A 26163-nucleotide genomic window follows, 5' to 3' on the forward strand; every position below is an offset into this window, starting at 1 on the left:
TACTACGCCAATGTTTACAAACTTACAACTACAAACTTACACGTCATACGTGTCACACAGCCGGGTTAGCGCCACCGTCTTCCTTGCAGCCAATCGTGAAGAGTTGCAACTTGCAGTTGAGCTATTAAGTTTGACAGGTAAAAAAACGTGTCCCTGGTGTATCTGAAGTGATATTCTTATAATAACTTATAAATATTTATAAATATATACTAGGCGGGCTTAAGGCAACCATGATAATTAAGACGGGATGTGAGGTGGCTCACGTCAAGTCATGCTTCTTGGGGAGGCTTAATGGCTGTTTGTATTTTTTTTTTTTATTAAAGGAAATATATACGTTGAAAGCCTTGAATGCTTGCAAGCTGGCAGAACCTTTAGCTTTCGTTCAAGGTTAGCTTAAGGCGCGTGCTGTAAACCCTAACGTAGATTCTTAGGTACCATATGTTAGATTTTCTACCTTCTAAATTAAAGTAGCCATTATATAGGATTTTAATTGTATAGTTTTTAAAACCATTGATAAATAATTTTCCCTCTCCCTTTATGGGGGTAGTGCTGTCAGTGCGCCTCACGTGATGCACTGTAGGCAACTGCTTAAGGGTCTTTGCAGTGTCCCTTCCCCCCTTAGCTGCAACCTCTTTCGTTCTGTTTGCTGTACCTCCGTTCATATTCTTTCTTCTGTCGGACTTTCCACCTTCTCTAACAATTGTTTCACAGTGTAAATAGGAGGGTTTCCACCTGCTAGCCTACACCTCTCAAACCTCCTTACTGTCAATTTTTGTTTCAGTCCTGAATGACCTCACAGGTCTCAGTGATTGGCTTTTGCCTAGATTCTATATTTTGTTCCATTTTTCTGTAAATTTTTTGTGGTAGAACTATAGTACATCTCTGCATGGGATATTACCTTGGAAATTAACTTTTTCTAAAATATTTTGGTTGCTTGTCAAGAATTTACCATTATTTTTTGGCAGTAGACTGTAATTAACTTGTAGTTAACCTCAGAACTGATGCGTTATTGTATGCTGGGCATCCTTGAATGCTATCATGTATGTGCAGTGTTATAGGAGAACTTTTTGGTAAAAAGTGGAGTTTCCTTCACAGGGGGGTAAAGGGGGCAGAGCCCCTGGCTAAGTAACACAGCCTACTAGGTTAGGTTAGGTTAGTTTGGTTCCTTTTATCTGTGGGGTTATTATGGAGACATGTTCAAGAAGGGATTGGCAAAGAAAACCTATAATAAAAGGAAATGCACTAACCTAACCATGTTGGATCTGGATGAGGTTAATAATAATTCACCGGCAATAAACAACATCACCTCCTTTATCAGCAACACTAAAAATGTAGGAAAAATTCATTTCCAAGGTAATAGTCTGTGCGGAGCTGTTCTATAGTTTTACCATTTTCCTTATGGTTTTAATAGACTACCTTGTTTGGGTTATTTTTCTCCCTTGGCCATGTGGTTCACCTGTCTCTTTCTTGTCAAGGCTGTTGTTATAGCCACCCCTGAGTGTGAATGAATGGTTGGTGGTGTATCTTGTTTGTTGACATTGATGACTTGGAAGAATGTTGATTCCCTGCTTGTAAGAATGATCAGGGTGTGGGCGTGAGTTCAAGGTTCATTTCATCATTTGATGTTGCATTTATTAGTGTCCATATTTGCAGAAGTCAGAAGTTATGGCATTGCCTATAAATTCAAGGGTACTCTGACAGCATAATTTAAATGTTACAGTTCCTGGTTGCTGAATTGTTCCTGCAGAAATACAAACCAATGCCTTGTATATATTCTATATTGGTATTCTTCACAGCAAGCTAGGATACTCTTTGAACATGGTAAGAAGGTAATTAACTGGTTATGGGGGTCGAGTAGGAATACTTCACACTCGGATACTGTCACCAAGTATTTTTTTCTCTGGCCATTTTCATGTGGGGACATCTTGCAGCATTCCTCCTGACTGATAAATTGAACGTGTGTTTTTTGTTTTTGAGGAATGATGTTGTGTTTGTAGGTGTGAAGGGTATTAAGGAGTGGGACCCTCATGCCCTCCACTTTTCGTAGGTGTTTCCCATTGTTAAATATTTTATCTTCCTTTCAGAATCAGCAGTGTTGCCATTGTAGGGGAGAATTTACTGCTGTTTTAGGGGGAGGGTGGGAACTCACAAACACCTATGGATGATTCACTAGAACTGGCCTGGCTCTGCCTCTCGTGTTTCTCCAGAGACCTCTGGTTGAGCCAGCATAGCTTGCTGTTTGTGCTTGCGAGCAGCAGGGTTAGCCCTTCTTCCCTTGTTTTCGTCAAAAACACCCTGGAAAGAGCCAGTGCATGCTGGTATATGGGCCACGCGCATGCATGTAGAGGGGTAGGCTCTTCCCCTCGTCACTCCTCAGGGACATAGTGGGTGGAGCATATTTAATCCGGTCTTTGCACATGCAGGTAGGCTCTTCCGTACTCCCCCTGGAAGTACATCTGATTGAGTCAGCAGTACCTAATCGTGCATGTGCCTGATCAAGGATCATGCGAGTGTCAGGTAGGGTTGTATTCAGGGCAGATCCCTTCTCAGTACTCACCAGCACTGGGATTGCATGGCAGTGCATGTGCTTGCACCTGTAGATATAGTATCTAGAATAGGTACAGAAGTAGATTGTTTTCCCAGTGTCTGGAGAGAATTTAGTGGCCTTTCCCTTGCTTCTCTGTGTATAAGCAGTGGCTCCTCACCTGTGTTTCTCTGACACGTAGGCATGAGGCATGCTGTCTGTATCCTCTCGTCGGTGTGTATATTGTTGTTTGACTGAATGCATATAGACCTGAGGTTTGCATGCGACAGACCTCCTCACACAGTTTCTTACTAGTACCAGGAGGATCTGTTCATATGTAGTCTCACACCCAGGACTACTAGTGTTCCGCCACAAACCTGGAGTTTTTATATGACCGGGCTTTACCCACTCTCTCCTCCAGTCCTATTGCACTGCCTCCTGAGAGTAAACCCCCCACCCCCCACCCCACCCCCCAGTTGGGGGTTAAGGAGACCTGCCATATGCACTCTTCGGAGAAGGCCTATGCTGGTGCTGAGGCTATTGCTCCCCTCTTGTCAGGCTACGACTTCAGCACTGTAGGCATTATTCAAGGCTCTTTACAGTGTCCCTTCAACCCCCTAGCTGCAACCCCTTTCATTCCTTTCAGTGTACTTACGTTCATATTCTCTTTCCTCCATCTTACTTTCCACCCTCTCCTAACAATTGTTTTGTAGTGCAACTGCGAGGTTTTCCTCCTACTACACCTTTAAAACCTTTTCACTGTCAGTTTCCCTTTCAGCACTGAATGACATCATAGGTCCAGTGCTTGGCTTTTGGCCTAAATTCTATATTCTATCCTGTTTGACTTCACCACCCCCTTGCCCTCCTCATTATTGACTAACATTCTAGATACTAGAAGGATATCATTGTTGGAGTACCCTTGAAAGATATGGCCTACCCTAAACATCCAAGGTAGCCTGTCTTTGACAGCTTTCCAGAACAACTTGGCTGCTGAAAAGTAGCTCTCCCCCTCTCCCGCAAGGACATTCTTCCTCAGCTCCCAAGAAGGAGGGGGATCCTCCTGTAGTGGTGGTCTTCCCAGTGGTGGACATTAGTTGGAGCAAAAGCATAGGTGGCCAAGCCCTTATGTATGACTAAGCCTTCACAGTCTGGGGTTGTGAGGAAGCTTGCTCCCCCTAAACCCAGGCAAGTAGACCTTTTGTCCTCCTTTTCCAACCATGGCCAGGAAGGTATGGAAGGGGAAGGAGGAGGGAGTTGTTGAGGGTGGCAATCCCATTCCTCTGGTGCCATGAGTACTGGGGTTTGCCTGTCTTGCCATTGTGCACTGTGGCAGGATTATAGGGCAGAGCACTGGGTAGTATGTCCTTCAGGACAGGTATAGGATTCTGTTCAAGGACGTTTCCCCCCATCTCAGAAACTGATATTGCTCCTTACATAGCCTCCAGAGTCACCAAAATCTCAGGTCCTGTCAGCTGAGTGGATGCGATGAAGGAAAAGGTGCTGTATTAGTCATAGAGCATGTCTTTTGTTCCAAAGAAAATACAAACCATCGCTGAAGGAGAGTCCTTCAGCATGAACTGAGAAGGCCATTGAACGTAGTAACAAGGTAGTTATCTTAAACTTGGTAACACCTTCTTTCTGCTCTTTTAGGACATATTGCTGTGCTCATCCTGACTGCTAAGTTAAACTTGTGCTTTTTGTTTACAGGCAGTCCCGGTTTTGATTTTATCAAATATATTCATGTTTACGGCGCATGTTCCAGGGGCACGCCGATCCGACGGAAGAAATATGGCCCCAAAACGGCAGAATAATCATAATTTGAAGGTTTTTTTATGTAAAGCTCAATAATAATGCAGTTTACATCGTTTTCAATGCACCCAGAGCATTAAAAGTAAGGTTTTCTTATGATTTTTGACGATTTTCGACGATTTTCCGGCTTACGCGATTTTCGGGTTCTGACCAAGCGTTAAACGGAACCCCGTCGTAAACCGGGACCGCCTGTATTGTTTTGGTTTTTCTGTTTTCAAGAAGTTTTCAGAGGTTTGAAGGATTAGTTCCGTCATCCCCCTTGTTTTTGTTATCACTTAATCCTGGCTGTTGTGTAAATCAGTCTTCCATATAGCTTTAGCAGTGTTGCAGTAGTAGGAGAGATGGTACTACTGATAGGAGGTGTTAGGTAGAAGAAGTAACATTCAAGTGTTGGCCTACCTCTTTCACTACTATACTGAAGTATGCCCCAAATTTCATCCTTTCTGAGGAGGGGGAGGTATTGTGGGATGTAAGGATCATACACATTATCTTGTGCATCATCTGTGTAGTCTGCTGTTTGCTGCAACTCTTCAAGTTGTCACCTGCTGCATCAGGCGTTGCTGCAATACTTAAGAGGCCGCCTACTGTTGCTGTAGCTGTTATGAGCTCAATGGTGTGAGTCTTTAGTAGCAGTCTTATCAGTTCCTGACTAGAGAGTAGTCTTAACTCAATCCCCTATCCCGAGTCTTCATTGGTGGCAACCTGAAGATGTTTTTATGCCTGGTGTGAGTCATTAGATACTATCTGTATCTGAAAAGGTCCCTTACTCTTTGTTTAGAGTATCAGCACCTTTTCAGTAGCACAGGCATGCATAAAATGTCTCGGGAGTGTGGGACAGTCCCCAGCTTTTCTAGGGATCTTGGTTGCCAGGTAATGAGAGCACGTGTCTGATGTACCTTTTATCACAGACCCCCTAACATGCCTAAAATTGTGGGTTTACCATTCTTCTTTGAAAAGTATTGAAATCAACAAATCAAAGGACTTACCAAAAAAGATGAAATGATATACAATTGGAAGGACTTCCCAAAACATTGGTGCATCTTATATGTCAGTGTGCCTTTGATCCTGGCAAATTTGGTAGCTATTTGGCAAAAGTAAATGCAACAGCATTTTATTGTTTTCAAGTATAGCACAATTATAAACGTTGACTTTTACTGGGCATTTCTACCTTATAGTCCTTTCAGTTGGTACTTAATATGTCATGTGTTTTGATAGAAATTTTAGGCTTTTACAAGCTAGACAGGGCTTCATCTGGATGGTGAAGTCTTATCTGATGTGTGAAATACTGCTTAGGTCCTATACCAAGTGTTAAGTCTGGGATATGTGCTTCAGTGGAACCAATATTGCTAATTTACATTTTTGAAGATGAGCAATTTGCCCTTTTAAGTATAAAGTACAATACTGTACCACTGTTGTGACCATTTTCTTCATGCTTGACAGGATTATTTGATTCAATATTGTACATTTTTTTGCAGAATGATATCAGACGTTCAGCTTGCGGTCTTTGTCAACATTCTGGGTGTCTCTCTCTTCCTAATGGTAGTTCTCTACCATTACATCTCTGCAAACAACCCAAAATCACACTAAAAGAACGTTTCATTTTTTATGAATGACTGGGAGGGAGTGAGGTAAGTTTTGACTTGTTAGTGTAAATATGTTGTTACATCTATTGCTGTACCATATTTTAATATAGTTTCCTATATGGTGTGTGTGTGTGTGTGTGTGTGTGTATAGCTACCGTACACACTACAGTATTAGTGGGTGAGCTAGGTACTTTTTGCAAAAGAAGCTTAGATTGATCTCTGATTTTATAAAGTTGTTATTGCCTCACCAAATTATTTGCTTTTGGATTTTTGATATGTAGTAGTTCTGGATATTTGTAGTTGGAAACTCATTCACTATTGTTCTATTTCTATTTTGATAAAATTTTCATGCCTTTTGTTTTGAGATTTAAACAAATTTGACAACTTACCCATAATATTATTAGCATTGAGTTTTTGCTAATCGCATTAATTTTTTTACTTTGTAGTGGTTGTGTGTGCCTGCATTAGATGTTAAAATGGTGAAACGGTTCTATTGTGATTATTGTGATGCATCATATCCTTATAGTGTTGAGGCTCGTAAGAAACACAGCCAGGGGCATTATCATCAGAAGTTGAAGAAGTTACATTACGACCATTTTAAAAGTAAGTTAGTTTTCTTCATACTTTATGCATTCCAAACTTTTGACTGTGCTTGTTTAATTATTTGTTCCTAAGAGAATACAGACCTTTGTCTTTTATGTAGGTATTACAAACCTTTATCTTTTATATAAGTATACCTTTCAGAGAGAGCTTGGTAACCAGGTGATTAAATAATTAAAAGTATACCATAGTTTTACCAGACCACTGAGTTGATTAACAGCTCTCCTAGGGCTGGCCCGAAGGATTAGACTTATTTTACGTGGCTAAGAACCAATTGGTTACTTAGCAATGGGACCTACAGCTTATTGTGGAATCAGAACCACATTATAGCGAGAAATGAATTTCTATCACCAGAAATTAATTCCTCTAACTCTTCATCAGCCGGCCGGGGGAATTGAACTCCGGCCCATCGAGTGAAATAGTGACAGGTAAGTGATTGGGTGGATGAACCACCCACACCCTCGGGAAACAGTGTGTACTTTTTTCTGCAGTCACTTTGCTGATCAGATATCTTGTATTCATTCATCATGGCTGTTGAAGCATTTCTGAGTACTTTTCTGGTTGAGTGGTTTATGACTTTCTTTGATCAGAGGGAGGCTGAAAGAGTTCCTGTCTGACAGGAACAACCAGCATGGCTTTGGTATCACCAGCCAATTGGAGAAACTTTTGCCACACAGGTTGATCCATCTGCATTTGCTCCAGTGGAAGATCTTCTGTGGTGGCTGGGCAGCCAGAAGCTACTTGTGGGAGTTCTTTTGAACTTCCCCCTTCCAGAGATGCTTCTGTTTTTGGATGCATTAAAATAGGGTTTGGGGTACTTGCCTGAATGGCTTGTCAGACTTGGGTGTATAAACTGCACTAGTTTAACAATTAATGCAGTGTTTCTGGCAGTGCAAGCATTTCTGGTGTCATTTGGCTGTGTTGATTAGAGATGAGACAAAATGGTGGTAAATATCAACAAGCAAGGTGGGGGACAGTCTCTTTCTCCCCTCTCCCTGTGCAAGTTGACAGGACTGTTCCAAGATCATAGTATCAGTGAACCCCCATAGCTTGGGAGGCCATTAAGATGGGCCCCACAGTTGTCAGGCTGGTGACGGTCCAAATGCCTAAAAACACTTCACAGAACTGCCCATTTTGATCCTTAAACACAGAAAACCCTGTAAAAATCACAGGTATACCTGAATATTTTAATAGTTTTATCAAAACAAGTGCATTTATTCATGAAAATTATATGAAAATACAAGACCTTGTGAATACTTTTCTGTTCAGTGAAAAATACCTCATCAGGTCGTTTGCTGCCTGAGTTTTTGACAGAAAAAAATGATGGTCCTGATATGTTCATATGAGAAAGGGTGACTAGTATTCTTTGAGTCTCTCTTATCTGATAACTTCGTCCTGTAATACCAGTTGGGTTCTTACTGTTCATTCAGATTGGGTTGGTTACACAACAGGGCATCCAGTCTCTGTTATGGCTGGTAAGGTGATTCCCTTCAGGCCTCTTTTAGCAGAGTTGGTTTTGGGGGTTGCTCTATTTCTTTTATTCAGCAGTAACCTCCATAGAGTCACAGGTATTGAGGATAGGTGTTGGTAGCACCAAAACACCTTATCTCTACTTTGGCATTTGAGAAAATGACACACACAATTGTTCATGACAATTGACAAAATCAAGTCCCCAGGACTGAATCATCATACTATTTTGTCTAAAAAGCATTGCTCCCTCATTTGCCAGATTTCATCTTTGATCCCAGCATTGCAATATATACATCCTTCAGTGCCTTGAACTTAGCCTTTATTTACAGGTTGGCTATGGAGAGAGCTGAATCAGCTGTGACCAGCCTTTGCTGCAAAAGTGTGCTGTATTGTTCAGTGTGCCTTTGATGAAATCTGGTAAAATGGAGGAGCAATGCTTTCTAACAAAATGTATGTTCACTGAGGATAGATTTTTGTTCATCATTCCTTTTACTGCACCTCTGTTCATATGCTCTTTCTTCCATCTTACTTTCCTCCCTCTCCTAACAATTGATTCATAGTGCAACTGTGAGGTTTTCCTCCTGTCACACTTTTAAAACTTTTTCACTCTCAGTTTCCCTTTCAGTGCTGAATGACCTCATAGGTTCCAGGGCTTAGCCTTTGGCTTAAATTTCATATTCCATTTCCATTTGTCCATGTATTTGATGCTTTTTCCCGTCTACACCAAGCATTTATCATGCATTTGTGAACATAACTTTTAACTGTCATAGGAGTATAAGCAAAGCACAATTTTGTCCTTGCTTGTTGTGGTGGATTTCATCCAATGATTTGTTCTTTGTATATCTTGGCCATTTGAGCCATGGATTTTTTTTTCTCATTTCTGGAAGCACAATGCAGACACTCTTGGGTTAGCAGGTTGTTTGCATCACCACTTCGGTGCTTTGTAGTTGTACTTATCTGAAAATTTAAGTTAGAGTATACAACACCACAAATAGTAAATATAACAGAAGTTCAGCTTGTTAGCATGGCAACCTGCTTGAGCATTGGTGCTTTGATGTTTTTCTAGCTGAGCACTGCATTATTTTCCCTTGGAAAGTTAATTGTGATATATATAGAAAAAATAGCTATCAATCACCACACTGATAAAAAATAAACCTTCAACGTGTAAGCATCTGTGCTAAGCTTAAATTAGTGGCAAAGATTTTGAGTGGCGTTTTGATTCCCCGTGTGTTTGTAAGGAGTTCAACATTAAAAGGTGGTGTTTTATGGCAAAAAAAGAAAACATAGGTTTCTTGAGTGTGCTAGAGATACGAAACCAATCATGGATTTAAGCAAACAGGTTTAAAATTAAAATAAATTGATGAAAATATTGATGCCACTTTTTACAAATGATAAACAGACTTAAGACTTGTGCATTTTCATGTAAAAAGAACCTTAATTTCATGAAAGTTTAGTGAATAATTATACAGTTCACAAAATACTAGTATAAATGAAAAGGTGTATAAACTAACTGTTCAGTAGTTGTGTTTTCAGTGCTGTCAGTTGAATAAACAATGTCTATATCAGTTGTGATTAAGATTGCTGTTGCTTGTTAAACCAGCATCTGCAATAGACAATGAATGCTCACTGTGATACTTTACCGATTCACAACTGTTTTAGCTAATGTATATTTATTATCGATATTGTTTTGCCATATACTGTATGTTTACTGTTGCATCATTAATCCTTAAGATTTATACAGTACTAAGAAATACAGTAACAACTTAATTTTATGTTAAACTGTTTGTTTGTTAAGGTTTGGTTTCTTACATTAGTTTTCCCTTATCTCATACCTTTTCTTTATTTTATAAACTGATTATGCATGTACTGTATTGTGATTAATTGTCGTAAGTAGTTAAGAGCTTCTTGTAATCAAATGTTGTTAAGAGGCAATTCAATAAAATGATTAGTAATGCATTTGACTTGTTACTTCAAAGCATGATAGTTTTTATAATTAGCGATAATCTTTCTCACAGCTGCTAAAGAAAGATTGGAACATGAACTTCAAAAGGAAAAATGTCGTAACTTCCATTCTGGCAGACAGTGTCACTATGGAGAATCTTGCATTTATTCCCACCTAACTGCAGTCGACATAGAACATCTGAAGATGAATGGTAAGTACAGCACCTCAGCCTTACCAAATAGAGCACAGTATTAAATTTTATTATAAAAGGTAAGATTTATGATAAACTTGTATGGCTTGGGAAGTATACAAGGCAGAGAGAAATGTAATTATATGGAGTAGAAAGCAGTCCTAAATAATGTGGAATGAGAAGTGCCTTCGAGAAAAGTTTGCATCACTTTAATTGGCAATATACTAACTCCTCATTTATTTGAAGTAATGAGCCCAAGGGGTTGAAAATGTGGATCATGCGAAGACTGATTTGGCTAACCCAAGCTATACTACATTCCTTTTATTGTACCTCCATTCATATTCTTTCTTCCATCTTACTTTCCACCCTCTTCAAACATTTGTTTTGTAGTGCAACTGCAAGGTTTTCCTCCTGTTACACCTGTGTAACCTTTTACTCTCAATTTTCCTTTCAGTGCTAAATGTTAAGTATACCTTAGTTTAACCAGACCACTGAGCTGATTAACAGCTCTCCTAGAGAGGGCTGGCCTGAAGGATTAGACTTATTTTACGTGGCTAAGAACCAATTGGTTACCTAGCAACAGGACCTACAGCTTACTGTGGAATCCAAACCACATTATACCGAGAAATGAATTTCTATCACCAGAAATGAATTCCTGTAATTCTTCATTGGCCGGCCGGAGAATCGAACACGGGCGTAGGAGAGTGCTAGCCGAGTACGATGTCAACCCATCCAGTGAGGAACTATCAGCGCTGATTGACCTCATAGGTTCCAGTGCTTGGCCTTTGGCCTAAATTGTATTCTATATATATATATATCATGATTATAAAAATCCTATATATATAATATAGAAACACACTTAACTGAAAAACATAAATAGAATCCAAAGTATTAAGAATTATTCATGTTGTGTAAGTGCACATTGAACAAGAAAGCCAAGGAATATGACCTTTAGTCAATCAAAATGTCTGAAGAACTTCATCATGGTGACCAAACCCACCCATATTACTATTCGAGATCAAGCAGCCATAATTAAACACTTATACAGCGGTCCCAGTTTCTGACGGGGTTCCGCTAATGCGTCAGAAACAAACGTTAACTGAAAACATATATAAAATCGTCAAAAATTAAGAAAAATTATTCATGCATTGAAAACGATGTAAAGTGCATTATTATTGAACAAGAAAACCTTCAAATATGATTATTAGCCATTTTCAAAATGTCTTTAAGAACTTAATCATAGTGACCAGGAAAACCTGATGAATATATTACGAACCTCGAGATCAAGCAGCGGAATAATTAAACGGGGACTGCCTGTAAATCTAAAGGTGGTGTGTATGTGGATCATGAATGGTTTTTGTTCACAAAACTACCGAAAGTAAAAATGCAATGACCCCATAAACCAAAAAGGCAGAATGGCAGTGCACAACACATTTGCCAGACTTCCGTTATTTAATTTTGCATGGCTCTTTGTTTTCTGTGTAGAGTGCCCAGCTAGTTTACCCGGCTGAGCAGATGTATATTTTGTTCTCCCATCCAGACTGTTTGCTCTTTCCCCTAACCTTACAATCACACAGCATGTGCTTAAATTCATGCTTCTTATTTACTGCATTTATGTGCATACAGTGGTCTCAAAGAATGTAAAGGTTAGGATTGCCAGCTTCCTGTGAAAATGAAAATATTCATGAATAATGCTTGACCCCTCCAAATCTGGTGAGGATTTTGGGTTTGACCTTTGGGAAATACATTTTGTTTAACTTTTCACCATTTCATTTCTTTAACAGGTTATTTATATGATGCAGTTACTGCTCCTGCAGTTTTATACATTTTCAAGGCACATATCAGTCAGTATGCTAAAAAAATAAAAGTCCGTGGGAGGGGTGAACAGAAGCAGTCCCAGAGTGATGTTAGAAAACTTTTGTTTCTGCTATCGCGTCTTTGCTGTTGCCTTGTATAGTATCTGTTTAGGTCCCCTCCATCAAGTCACTCTTTCAAGTCGGTTGGGGTGGTGTCAGAGCTTGAGTTTCCCCAACTTCTTGTCATAGTCAAAAATTCTTTCATTACATTATTTCTTTGATAGGCTTCTTGGTAAACTTAAAGTTAGTGTCATGCTCTGGCTCATGTTTTTTTTAGCAGGAATTTGTTTCAGACTTCATAGATTTCTTTGCTATTGCAGTGATACTTAGTAACCGCCATCCAGATGTTGTTTTGGGGGCAAGTACATGACTTCAGTAACCCCCATCCAGATGTTGTTTTGGGGGCAAGTACATGACTTCAGTAACCCCCATCCAGATGTTGTTTTGGGGGCAAGCACATGACTTCAGCACCATAGGTGTTGGAACTCTTGGACAAATCACCAAATCATTCTGTAACAGGATTTTTATGATTCTCATACAATGACATCTTTAAATACCTATTTACAACCAGGAAACGGCTAAAGCCTGGTATAAAAGGGTAATGATAGTACGACAGTACATAGTAGAAAAATATTTTATACAAAAATGTGATGTTTAGGTAACTGAGGAGTCCTTAAACCATAGTACCTGTAAGAACTGGAGAATTTCTACAGTGGCATATTTAAACACTACCTTAATATGCTGGTACCAAACAGCTTTAGTAAAACTACACATGGGCCTCATCAGCAGGTTTCCAATTCTTCTTAGAAAAGACAACAGCAGTGATGTTCTATTAATAGAAAAGTTGAGCAAGCAAAGAAATTAACTTGAAGATTAGACATGATTACGTACCAAAAAGTCAAACAGTAAAATTTTTAGGCATAATTTTGACACACACCTAAACTGGAAGACACGTATAGTCGAAATGAAAGCTGGTTGCAAGGCTAAAAGGTGGGGGCAGCTAGGACCAAAGGAATGCTGCAAATGCCCTTTAGAAATTCCTACAGTGCACCACATGAATGCACAGATGGTGCTTTCCTCTTGGGGGAGGGGGGGACTTTATAATATGAAATGGCCCCCCAGAGTATTCACTTACAGGCTTTTAGTATGATGGAAACAGTCACAAATTTAACTCCCGCATAAATTAGACATGGCATAAAACCATTCTACAAAATAGGATTTTCATGAAACACTCATATTAACAGATATACATTTATTTACAACAAGGAATAAGCTACAGTGAGGTATTTGTTATATAGTAGTTTGCAGCCCTATGCAAGTGGGTGGTATTTTGGTGGTCTGGTTAAATTATATACTTATCAGTAATATAATTGGTATTTGTGATAGCTTTAGAATAACAAAATTGTTAGTTGGTGACTGGAATAGATACTCCATATCTAGTGAGCTTTCTTAAGACTCCCACTTGTTTGGGATATGAATTTATTGTTTTTAATGATTTTAATGTAAATGAAGATACATTAACCTGAACATTAATTGAACGAATGAATATTTTTAAGCATTAAAGTGAGGACATTAATCGAATGAATGAATATTTCTAAGCATTAAAGTGAGAGAGTAATTTTTAATTGATATTATTCAACATACTGACCATAATATCACTGAATAGCCCCCCAAGGTCTGAAAGCCAAGCCTGTTTGGCCTAAATATTATATTGCAATCCCCAAAATCTTATTTTTCACTGGCAGATTGACTTATTTAGTTTCCTAGTTTAGAGGATTGCTAGTTGAGTATATTAAGGTTTTTCAGTACTAGATTATTCTTATATTTTTTCTCATTTTGCAGTCCTCGTGGAAGAAGACCAGACCCGCCTTGCAAAGCTTCCAACTTTACAAATGAAAGGAGCTGAGCCAAGTACTGAAGAATGGACAGTCAGGATGAATAGCAAAGAAACAGAGACAGGTTTGCAGCCAACAGAATTAATAGAAGAGTACAAATCTAAATACAAGTTACCCAGTTGTTTGAAGGAAAATTCAGATATTCCTCAGTCAATGATTCCTCCCTCATTAGAAAGCCTCATGACCTGCAGTTTTCAAGATTGGGGGTGAAAACAAATGCAACCCGTATCAAGATGAATGAAACCTTTTTCTGGATTAGTCAAGAAATACTGTAGTTTGCTATCTTGCAGCCTTAGCACAAATAAATACTTATAAGTAATTTTGTTTTTAATTATGCATTTCTCATCACTTCGAGTTGCCACGTTATCCACAACTGGGGGTTTGGCAGCTGACCTGGCGCTGAACCTCCCACGTGAATTCTCCATCGAGAGGGATTGAATGTGATGCAATACTTGTTTTAATATTGCAAGAGTAGGGGCAACTTTGTAGTAAATTTCTTTTTTCTAAATAGTATAAGACCTTAAAGATGAAATTAAAACTTGGTCTTTTTAAATCGTTATACCTAATCTGAGCTTTATCTGAGGAAACCTGCTTGGATTGATGTACCTTTAAAGCTTTCCACATAGCATCACACCCACAATATTTCTTACAGAAAGGAGAGAAAAGATAATCGAGTTGTAGCAGGTCCTCGACTTAAGGTGGGGTATCCATTCCAGTGCTGCACTGTAAGTTTATTTCAGCCAGAAGTCAGTGCTCTGCCATTATCGGCACTTTAACAGTGCTTACAGTGCCGTATCAAGTTATGGCGCTGTAAAATGCCGGAAGATCGAATCCGCCATAAGTCGGTGACACACTTGTACTAACATATAGTCTATAGACGGGTTTGAGGTGAATACAAAATCTGGACCTGGACATTAAAATCAATACTGTATGATTTGCATGTTAATAAGTCCTGCATTTTAACATTTTTACTGGGTATATGACATACAAAAATTTCATAGGAATTTAGGTTTTAAAAATAAACCAGTAATATATATATATATATATACAGTATACATACATATATACAGGCAGTTCACGGTTTACAACGGGTCCGGCTTATTTCCGGGTTTACGACGCATGTTCTGGGGTTATGACACATTGTATGCCGATCCGACGAAAGAAATATGCCTCCAAAACAGCAGAATAATAAAAATTTGGAGGCTTTTTTGATGAAAAACTCAATGAAAATGCAGTTTACATCGTTTTCGATACACCCAAAGCATTAAAATTAAGGTTTTCTTATGATTTTTGACGATTTTCGATAATTTTTCGGTTTACGACGCAGCATAAAAACAGAACCCCCGTCGTAAACCGGGGACTGCCTGTATATATATTCTGTAGTGCTGTCAGGAACAGATAAAACAAACTTACCATTTATTCCTTTGCATAATAGTACTAATAACAGCATTATCATAAATTTGCAACAGAGTAAAGGAACATTTCAGTGTTATGTTAATTTCATAAAGACCTTTTCTTGAACAACTGGATCATTATAAAGTATAGCTTAAAAGGATAAAAATCTGGCTCTAATAGCATCTACAACACAGTAATTTAAAAACCTTGGTCACCACTGCAATGCTTCACCATCGTACTGAAAGAAACCACCATTGTGCTTTTCACTCAGAGCATACAAGGTCTTGATCATTTCTGAAATGCTAACTTCAGGGGTGAGTGGAGCATTTTTCCCACCCATGTCGGTTTGAACCCAACCAGGATGTATGCTTGTGACGAGAATATTGTGCCTCCTTAAATCTAAGCTGAGAGACTTTGTAACAGCATTAAGGGCAGCCTGAGGAAGAAGTAGAGGAAAAAAAAAAAGGTATAATGAGATGGCAGTACACTATCATAAATATTTGCTATCAAAACTGACCTGCCTTTTGGCCAGTACATTATAAAAATATCAACGTACCTGATCTAAACAATTTCTAGTTCAGTGAAATAGCATATATTTCAGCACTGATAAAAACTAAGGCAACTACTGTACCTACTTTGCTTGCCCTATATGGATACAAGCCGCCTTGCTCGTTGGCTCCAATTGAACCTAAAATGGAGGACATATTGATAATGGCAGCTCTCTTAACACTCAATGTATCAAGCGCTGAGTCTGAAGCAGCTGTGCTAAGGAGAGGAAGAAGAGCCTGTAAAAAATGAATACAGCGTTCTAAATTTACATGTTCAGAAGTAACTTACTTTTCCCAACTATAAACATTACATACAGTGTAAATAATTTTCTTATTAAGTAGTTTGTCCATACCACGGAGCTCATTTATTTAGCTCCCACACGGCTGCCCAAAAGAATTTGTCTATTAATGACATGGTTTAGATTTTATTTATTAAATTGAATCTCTTCAAAAATTTTTACAGAAAAACATGGGAGTGCAAATGGAAGCAATAAAATCAAAGTACCAGAACAGGCATTAATTTATGCACTTTGTTACGACAATAGCCAATAGAGCATAAAGTGCTTAAATACTCACAACTAACTATAAATAAGCTCTTAAGAAAATTACTGAAATCACTAAGTACACTCTCATTACTGTACTGCAACGAACATCCTTAGTCCCAGTGCTTGACCTTTGGTTCTAATTATACACACTATACATTCATTTCTGACACTTCATTAGTGCTTTCATTTTATTGCCTTGTAGAATTACTGGACAGTGTGTCCTGTGCAACACTGATTTTGATCTTTTACTCTTTCTTCACTCCCTTTGGTTCCTCCCCACCTACTCGTCTAACTTTTCTTGGTCTCAATGGGCCTATATATATGATAATGTACAGTGCCCATAAATTCACCTTTTTGAATCTGAACCAAACTTTTTTTTTTCGTCTACAAGAATACAAACTAGAGCCTTCCACATAAAGAGTATTCCTCGCAGGAGCTGGAAAGGTTGTTGAAATTTGGTGACAAAGTGGTTAACTGCTGGCAGATAGGTGAGTGGCAGGACATTACCCACTCACCTGTTGATAACCCATCACTTTCTTTGGCCACTGTCAAGTCAAACCATCCCAGTTTTGTGTGTGTTTCTCAGCTGGGTTTGAAGCTTGACATTATGATATCTTGTACTGCTTTTCTATTTCATGGTTGTTCAGTATTTCAGGAATACTAGACCAATGTACCTAGTATTTACTTTATTTCTCCAGCAGCAACCTGTACCTTAAAATGCTTATATGAAACCTTAAGGTGTGCCATGTTATGAACTGTAGTTTGAATACCAAAGAAAGTGGTAGTTATGAGAATTCTCAAGAACTGCCTTTACTTCAAATCGATGTGAACTTCTCCAGAGAAAGCATTGAGCTACCGTCGGTGATTTCCCTGCGCTTTCCTCCCTTCTCAGTCTAAAGACCACTGAAGAAGGGGCAGTGGAATTTTCCAAAGCCCACTCCTGAATAATAGGTGCCATTCTTTGTCCCCTTATATGGGAATGAAACACCCAGGGAAGTCATTAATTATTCACAGGGTTCTTTACTGACGCACAGCAAGACTTCCAAGGAAGGTGCAAAACAGCCCCCTCCTTGTTGGATAATCTCTATGGAGATGCTCATGGTTTGCCTGCACTTCTATCTTCATATGCTACGTGTGTTCATGCACTCTTCATGGAAGTTTTGAGAGGATCTTGATGGAAGGGCTGAGCATGTGAGCACACTTTTCTACCCCTTCTTTCTTGTCCTCCTCCTTAAGGTTCAAATTATGCCCATGGTAGCTGTTTCAGCTTCAGTCCTCAGTGTCAAAGGAGAGGGTTGAAGGGCAGACAGCAAGGTGACACTGGGAAACAGTGTTTCTGCCTTCTTCCTTCCTCCTGCATTCCAGTTCTTCCCCTTCACTTCACCTTTTTCATCATCTTCCATCCCAAGCTATGGACTGCTAAGACAGAGGCAGTTGTGCATTTCTCCTTCCATGCGATTGTTATTACTGTATTATTAATAAATATGTTACCCAGATCACTGAATCAACATTCTTAACTCTCAAAGGGTTGGCATAAAAGGATCAGATCTTGATGAACTATAGTAGGGCTTATTTAATATCCTGCAACTCCTCAAAAATTAAATGGTTGGGTAAATTGAAAATGCTACAGATTTTGATAAATTTCTTTCAAAGATTCACATCCCATACTTGACATGTATTACTGCATAACCACCAGAATTAGTCTGCTCCATAGGTTACTCCAGTTATGGGCTGCTCTAGGAGCATGAGCATGTGCAAGCTCATAATTTGCTTTATTTAGAACAATAATAACATTGTTGGCTGAAAGTTGGACAATCATCAAAGTCTGAGTGTGGCCAACTTGAAAATGTGATGATAGTACTGTACCTCAATGGCTTTAGGACACAGTAACAAAAAACTGACTGGACAAGTATACTTGATCTGGTCATAGTGATAGCAACTTTTGCTGCTTTACCAAGATCCTCATTTTCTTTAATTCCTACATATGCAGGGACCAAACATATTTCAACATTTATATACATCATATAATTTGTGGAATGAAAACTTAACTTGTTGAACACAAAAATTTTTAGTACAATAATTTTGAAGGACTCTAGAATCACTCAAAATTACCAATGTTTGTGGTGAAATGTTTTTAAAAATTTTAACTGCTGACCATATTGAAGACATTTCTGCTGTGTAAACATATATTACTATCGGATCCATCTGTGAGATTGCATAGTGCGGGCCTCTATGTCTTACGTGCCCACTGTATGTTGATTATGATGTCCTCGGTTATATGCATAACTTCTGGAGAGATAATACAAGTTTGTACAGACAGAAACTTAAGCATATTCCAAGGATCAGGAAATTCTTGTGTTGGAGGAAACTTTATGTTTACATTTACTGACTCAAAACTTCTGTTAGCTCTAACTGGCAGTGGTGGGAGATGATATTTTATAAATATGAATCTTTGACTGAAAAGCTTTTGGCTGGTGAGTCACTGGCTCCATTGTGCACATGTTTGGGCTTAAACATCAGTGGTGGACAGAGACTTTAGTCAAGTGAGATCAGATGCTCTTCCTGGCTGAGGAAGGTCCTCTAGCAAATTACAAATGTTTAAAATTTGTAATTTGTATGAAAAAACACATACAAGTATTGTAGGACATTAATTACTGCTGGGTAGAACATCGTCAAGTTAAAGTTCAGCAAGACAGAGAACTCACCAGTAGATAGTATAATTCTGTACTATCCATTCAGTTCATTTTCAGTTATTTTTGTCCATTCTGAGTTACCAGTAATTCCAAGCTGGTGTCAGAAATCAAGACGACAATAATTGTATTAAGAATGAACACATAATACTCTAACTTTTTTTCAAATGCTATTAAATTTATCTTATTTTAAAGAAGTATCCAGACTGAAAAATATGCTGACTGATGGCAATGTTGACAACAACAGGTGCCAATACAATACCTTTGTGAGCATCACTGGAGCAATGGTATTAATCAATAATGTGTCAGACATCTGTTGCCATTTGACCATGTTAATTCTTGTAGACTTGGGGGAATAACCAGCATTATTGATGAGCAGATTCAAACCTTGACACCCAACAAGTTCTTGTACATGACTAACTAATCCACCATAACTACTTTCATTTGATACATCTGAAAAAAGAAATAAAAATGGACTTAGACATAAGAAAAGACTATGAATATTTTACTTATTCATACTGTACAGTAATTGGGAAAAAAATCTGAAATCACTTCGAATGAAAGACTGAAAGACCATCAGTGAACTAACTATTATTTCATATAGTTTTGGTAAAGATGTTTTCCTACAAGTCCTCCCAATAGCTGAACAATAATTCTACATGCTATTTGATAATGTATCCACCAGTACTCTTCCACTGACCCTCTTAGATATTCTTTATGTCAGTTCCAGAAGTGTTAAATCCAACTGGCAGTTGACCACACATTACTAACGGGATTTTTAAAATAAAAAACAGATCCATTATAATCCAAAATTGACAATGGTGCCAGGTTTTATAAGGATGAGCCAGCTTGAATGCATATATCTCTTGCTATTCAGAAAATTTTTTGTCTTGAACCTACAAGAAAAAATTAGTTTTAATCCACGTCTGCAAAATACTTCACTTTTCTGCAAAAGCATACAACTTAAAATGTCATACACACAAGCTTTATCACACTAAGGTAGAGTTACTTATTAAAACCCATTTTCTACTGCGTTCTATGAAAGAACTGCTTACTTCACAGAAAACCAGCAAGTATTGGGGGACTAGTATTTTCTGTAGAATAACACTAAGAAAAATCACAATTTTTATGATTAACTGTGCACTCTATGGGTTAAAAAGGAGTCCTACAAAGCGTGTGGTTTCTGAGAATATTTTTTTATAAGATCCATGCTGTTTTTAAAATAAATAATTCTATGTCAAAATCATGGATTGGGGCAACCACTTTTTTCTTAGACTACAATGACTGCTAGCTACAATGATTGAAAAATTAAATTGTTCCAGTGGAAATGTGATCATAGCATCCTTCAGCATGAACTGGGTGTGGTCTCTGAACTTTGAAACAATGTTGTCATTGGGTGGTTCAGGGGTGTGAGTGAGAGAATACCTCTCACTTAACTTTCATCACCAAGTACTTTGTTTTTGGCTGCCATGAAGAGCAGACATTCTCTCTTTCTCTCTCTCTTACACTTTGCTGTTGCTGGATGGTTGATGAGTATTTTGCTCTCTACCATGAATCTGACTGTTTGTATTTTTGTGCATTTTTGCTTATTTGAATAATGGAAAAAACCACAACAAAGACTTTGTGAGGGGCATGGGTGTCCTTGCAGGCACTTAACAGACTCCACTACCAGTGATCCTCACAGGTACTACTCCTTCTGCAAAGGGAAGGTGTGACCTGCCTTTCTCTCTGCAAGGAGTGAGCTGGTTGGTCTTCCTTACAGTGGGGGAAGTTTGGCATGAAGAGGAGGAAGGAACTCTTCATGGGGGAACATGCTTCCAGTGACTGATGACTCCTTCAAGCTCCCATCTCTCTACCCCTGCTTTTCCCATCCCATTCACTCTTGCAAGTACTTTGCCCCCTCTTGGTTGGGAGGTAGGATACTTGTATGGTAAAGGCTGGTGACCAATCACTCTCCTTGGGGGCCAATTCTAGTGCTCAGGTTGTGCGTTCCCTAGTCAGGCACCGACTAGAGCTCCTGCTTCACATCCCTCATCCACTAACAGGTTTAATGTTCAAAGTAGCAAGCTGTTGTCTGTGGAGTTCCTGCAGCTTCTTCTGCTGCTCCTGCTGCCTAGGCATCAGCTAAGGAGGGGGACCTTTTCGAATGAATGAGGAATCATAATTCATACGAAAATAGACTAGGAAGAATCTTAAGGGTTGGAAGCATTACGGCAAAAACCAGAAAAGGTTTTGTCTTATTGCCAAGGTCTCTTTCCTCCCCTTGCTAGAGGAGGGAGCAGGATTGCTTCTATTATTCTAGGAAAGAAAAATATAACCTAATGGGTGCTCAATGTGTAAGCTTACCGCATCAGACGCCAGTTCCAGCAAGTGTCAGTTCAAGTCCCATTCTCTGCCCAAAGGAAGAGAAGCAGAGATGAACACAACTTGTTGAGCAGCCACCACAGGTCCAAGGAAAGGGGGTTCCAAGGACTCGTGGGCAAAAACCCGAAGGTAGAAAGACAGAAATGTGGTCTTATGAGACCACATCTATGCTTTCACACCAACAGAAACTTCCGGAGTGCAAGGGATGGACCAAGCCACTGACTTCATGAGCTCTCGGGCGGACTGTACAGGTGTTGTCAACGTCAGCTGCAGAGTACGCCCTTCCAATCATCTCATGAGGCCAGAAAGAAAGATGTGTCCTTGGGTACTTCTTTCTTGGGCAAGTTAGTACAAGCACAAAGTCGTCAACATCCATTAGAGATGTTGGGTCTTCTTCGGAAAGTACTGCAGCACCCTGACAGGACAAAGCAGCGACTGATCTGGATCATCGACTACAAAGTCCATGGGGGAGGGGATCATGAAGAATTCGACCCTGGCGACAGGTGCCGACGGGTTTGGAGTTCGCTACAACATCCGAGATGGAGTCGAGCTACTGATCCCCATCCCTTGAATGCTCACAACAAAGAAGGTCCGTGAAGATCGTCTATCCTCTTCTCCAATGCCGGAGTGAAACGAGAGATGGTATTGAGAGTGGGATCTCTGTCTGACAACTCTCACAAGGGAGTGTGCAGAGCACAAGACAGGAACCTTAAACTAGAGTCACATGCCACCCAGGGGCCTGAGGTTCCTGGGAGAGCAAGACCGACTGAAGTTTCCCATCAGTAGCTTAATCTCGACTGAGGAAAAAAGGGCTACTTCCCGGTGAAAGACTAGGCCGAATGTGGACCTACATCTTTATAACTGAACCGGAGAGAAGCAACTCTCGGCGAAGAAGATGAGGGAGTCCGCAACCTGCTGAAGAGCAGATCTGACCAGAGAAGAAGTCCCTTCAATGACACCAACCAGCAAAGACAGCTCCAATCCCTGGGTACTGCTGCAGAGCATTGATAGATATATCCAGCTATCTCTGCTGCCGCTCGGCGAGATGCCTATACTTGCAAGGAAGCCAAATAGTCTCTAGTCGTGAAGGCACAGGGATTGTACTGCCTGAGGAACTGCTTCATGTGTCGCTGACACAGAAGGTCGGGTCAGGGAGGAACTCTTCTCGGTGCCTCAGAAGCAATGCTAGCAGGTCGGGCAAAAGGCGAAGTCTTCCAGCATTCATCTAAATTCAGGGTGAACGACACTTTGCTGAACACCTTGCGAATTAGACAAATACAAAGGGAAGACAAAGACGTCAAGGTTGTCCCACAGTGTCGGCATGTATTACTGTAGCAGCCCGTGGGTCTGGTAAAATGGAGCAGAAGACCTGCAGACTTTTGTTGTGCCAGGTGATGAACAGAAAGATGATAAGGAGCCCTCAAGTCAAGCAACCTCTCTGTGAAGAATTGAGTGAAGGGAACTCTCTGTCCCTGTCACTCAATGCTAGAAGCTGAACTCGCCTGCCGATACATCCCATTGCCTGGAATGTATCTGGCAGGTGGCTCTACAGAGTGCACCACAGTTCACTCAAGCACCTTCTCTGACATCTTCTATAGGATGGTGGTCAAGAAGCAAAAGAACCATTGGAGCGGCTAATTCAGGAAGTGCAACAGGAGTGGCCCAGGCAACAGGAACACCAGGAGAAGCAACAGGAGTGACCAGGGCAGCTGAGGCAGGAGCTTCAAGAATGTCAGGAGCAGCAACAGGAGCTACCAGGCAGCTGGGGCAGAAGGCACAGCAGGAGCACCCCTGTGACTGGCTGCCAGAGCAACAGGAGCAAAAAGACAGGAGGCACAGTCACCAAGGGCGCCGTCGGAGGCGAATAACCTTCCGATGACACCCGGCAATCTCCCCCCACGATAAAGTTCCTCCCAGCAAAACTGCCACAGCGCAGGTGGCGAACAGCAACAACTGCACAAGACAAAAAATGTCACAGTCACGTCCCCGAACAAGGAGTGGAGGACGTGAGGTCCAAATGGTAAGGGAGCGAAAGTGTTACACCCTTGGCTGCCGACCCCAAGAAACACATGCTGGGGAAAGACGGCCTTACTGCAAGCCTATCAAAATCATGGGTTTGGATATTAAATAATATCAAACACACAATATATACACAAAACCAACACAAAAGATCCCACTGGGAAAGAAGAGCTTAACGACAATCAGGCAGAGAGCTCCGAAAAACACGTCTGCACAGCATGACAGCCAAAAGCAAATTGGAATGTTTGCATCTGGGCAGGCGGGACTCCTGCCTACCGCACGGTAGTTACTGCCTAACCACCTTGTTCAAGAGTTTTAACGGCCGTTTCCAGCTTCACTGTAGATAATTCCTAATGTAAAGGACCGATGGTTTGTAATCGTGTAACTTACTTCGGGATTGTAAGTGTAACAAACCTCCATCAATATTGGTTAAACTACTGAAATTCTAATCTTCCATGATTGCGCCTCAGACCTACACTGAGGCATCTAAAGGACCAGACCCTTCTTCCCATGAGAGCTTAAACTAACATCGAACCTGACAAGAGACCACCTGTTTACCCATGTTCAGGTAACAAGAAAGAACCCAAGTTCGATTCTTGCCAGGTCAAAAATTTCCCAAAATCACATGACCTTAATGCAAAGACCTCTGCTTCGCTAAAAAGAGCTATTATAAGGGCTGATAACCCTCTTAGAAGTGGTCATTGGTGATAAATGCCGCAAACATAGGCGAAACTTCTCTGCAAGAAAACTCTGAACAGTGAGAATACAGTATCTTGGAGTCCAAAATGACAAACCTGCGCAAGGACTAGTTCCTCCCCAATGCTACCCCCATCTTTGGAGAGACCCTTACATTATGATGCAATTCCCTCTCTCCAATATATAAGGCAGTGAGAAAGAAATATCTTAAGAGAGGCTCCCTTTGCATAACCTGCTTTTAAAGCCTTGAAGATACACAAGCTACAGCTCAAATTAAAGTTCTAATTCCATAAAATCATACATTAACCTCTCCTTACGTAAAGCAATTAACCTCTTCAAAAAATAAATTGCGCCACTTATACACTTGTTGTAAATCAGACACTTGATTCATCAATCAACAGAAGCACAAGCAATTTCCCTTCTGCCCACAGAAGAGGCAGGATACGTCTTAGCTACCGAACATATGCCAGAGAAACTGGGGCAAAGACTACCACACTCGATGGCGGAAGAACAGCAGTTGATTGCACTAAACTAACTCCTGGTAAGGTTCCATTGAGGGTTAAAAACTCCCCTTTAACCACAGCCGACAAAAGCACTTCCTCCTGCTCAAAAAGATTTATTCAGCTGAAAACCTGACGGCCCAACCAAATGTTTTAAATCTGATCAGGAAAACCTCACAATAACGAGAACGTTCCTGATCCATGGGGGAACTGGAAAAAATGAAACAGAAATCAACTGTTTGCCAAAAAAAAAAAAAAAACTCCCCTAGTGGAAAAGGAGGCAAAATCCTCAAAACAAAAATGTTGAAACTACTAACAGTAACAACCCATTACTTGAATGGATTCTCATTTTTTGCTCTAATCTGTTGAACTACCGCTGGAGCGGAAGTAAAAGCTATATAATGGAAAGGTAGGTTTATTTCAAAAATCTTTTTACGTGGTCATCTGTCATATATAAAAACTACTTATACTTCTTTTCTTCAAGATTTTGTTATTGGGATACAGCAAAGGAATTCAGTATTATATTCATTAAATAACACACACAGGACAATGCAACTCACCTAACTGGGTAATGTGGACATTTCTGTGTTCAGTGGATATATTCTTCAATTCCTGCAATAATAAGCAAGAAATTATTTTACTAGACTTCACATGTGTAAAAATCCAAAAGTGTGAAGGAGTAAATTAAAATACAATATACAGAAACATATACATAAGGAAACAGAATCTGGTAAAAAAAAATGTGATGTAAATAGATCTAACTTAAGCTGGAACTAGACATGAAAAAATTGAGCCTGGCAGTGCTGCTACAGAACTATAACTGGGGACTAATGATAACAATACTTCAACTAACAGTCACATAGAGTAAATGCCACTACTGTATGTGCCTTGACTAATGTGCTTAACTACAACATTAAAATTGTTTTTCACATGTCTGAGAACTTGATATACTACCATCCAAACACAAATGAAAAATACTTTATAGATTCAAACGTTAAGAGAAAGCACTTGTAGCTTAGACCATCTTCAATGTAAGGCACAAATTTAAGTCATGATGGTTCCTATGAAAGCCCCAAAAGCTCCCTTCCCCAGTTAACAACTGTTTCTCAAAAATGCAATGATTTTTCCTGGATGTTCACACCAGTATTTTATACTGTACATGACTATTCCTGGGGACAACTGGAAATAGTCACTGCTTGTTAACAAGGTATCTAACTGGTAGTAGGTACATCAGTGACAGGAAATTCTGAACTTTTTTCTTTTGCATCAGGGACTATGTGGGGAAATTTGAGGTGGGTTTTGATAGAAGACTGGGTTTTACACTTAGGAAAAATGCGAGTTATTTTTAAAAATGATATTTTAATGATAAAATAAGGTTTGTTCATACTTACCTGGCAGATATATATATAGCTGTATTTCTCCGAAACCGACAGAATTTCAAAACTCGCGGCACACGCAGTGTGGCCAGGTGGTTAGTACTCATTCCCGCCGCTGGGAGGCGGAATCGGGAACCATTCCCATTTTCTATTCAGATTTT

At 39.8% G+C, this 26163-nt stretch overlaps 2 protein-coding genes across 2 annotated transcripts in view; one reads left to right on the forward strand and one right to left on the reverse strand.

Moving 5' to 3' along the window:
• Positions 1 to 14188, forward strand: LOC136850515 (zinc finger matrin-type protein 5-like). The gene is made up of 5 exons (XM_067124094.1): positions 1 to 137; positions 5809 to 5961; positions 6363 to 6519; positions 10002 to 10139; positions 13817 to 14188. The coding sequence occupies exons 3-5, from the start codon at positions 6393 to 6395 to the stop codon at positions 14077 to 14079; spliced, it is 528 nt and encodes a 175-aa protein (XP_066980195.1). The 5' UTR covers positions 1 to 137; positions 5809 to 5961; positions 6363 to 6392; the 3' UTR covers positions 14080 to 14188.
• Positions 13212 to 26163, reverse strand: part of LOC136850514 (C-signal-like) — a 27441-nt gene continuing 14489 nt past the window's right edge. Inside the window, exons 2-5 of the mRNA XM_067124093.1 lie at positions 25187 to 25238; positions 19310 to 19500; positions 15900 to 16049; positions 13212 to 15700 (exon numbers count right to left, since the gene is read on the reverse strand). Coding sequence (XP_066980194.1) covers positions 15476 to 15700; positions 15900 to 16049; positions 19310 to 19500; positions 25187 to 25238 — 618 coding nt within the window. The 3' untranslated portion in view covers positions 13212 to 15475. The remainder of the gene's footprint in view (positions 15701 to 15899; positions 16050 to 19309; positions 19501 to 25186; positions 25239 to 26163) is intronic.

Source organism: Macrobrachium rosenbergii, chromosome 22 (genome assembly GCF_040412425.1).
Source record: "Macrobrachium rosenbergii isolate ZJJX-2024 chromosome 22, ASM4041242v1, whole genome shotgun sequence".
Lineage (NCBI taxonomy): Eukaryota > Metazoa > Arthropoda > Malacostraca > Decapoda > Palaemonidae > Macrobrachium > Macrobrachium rosenbergii.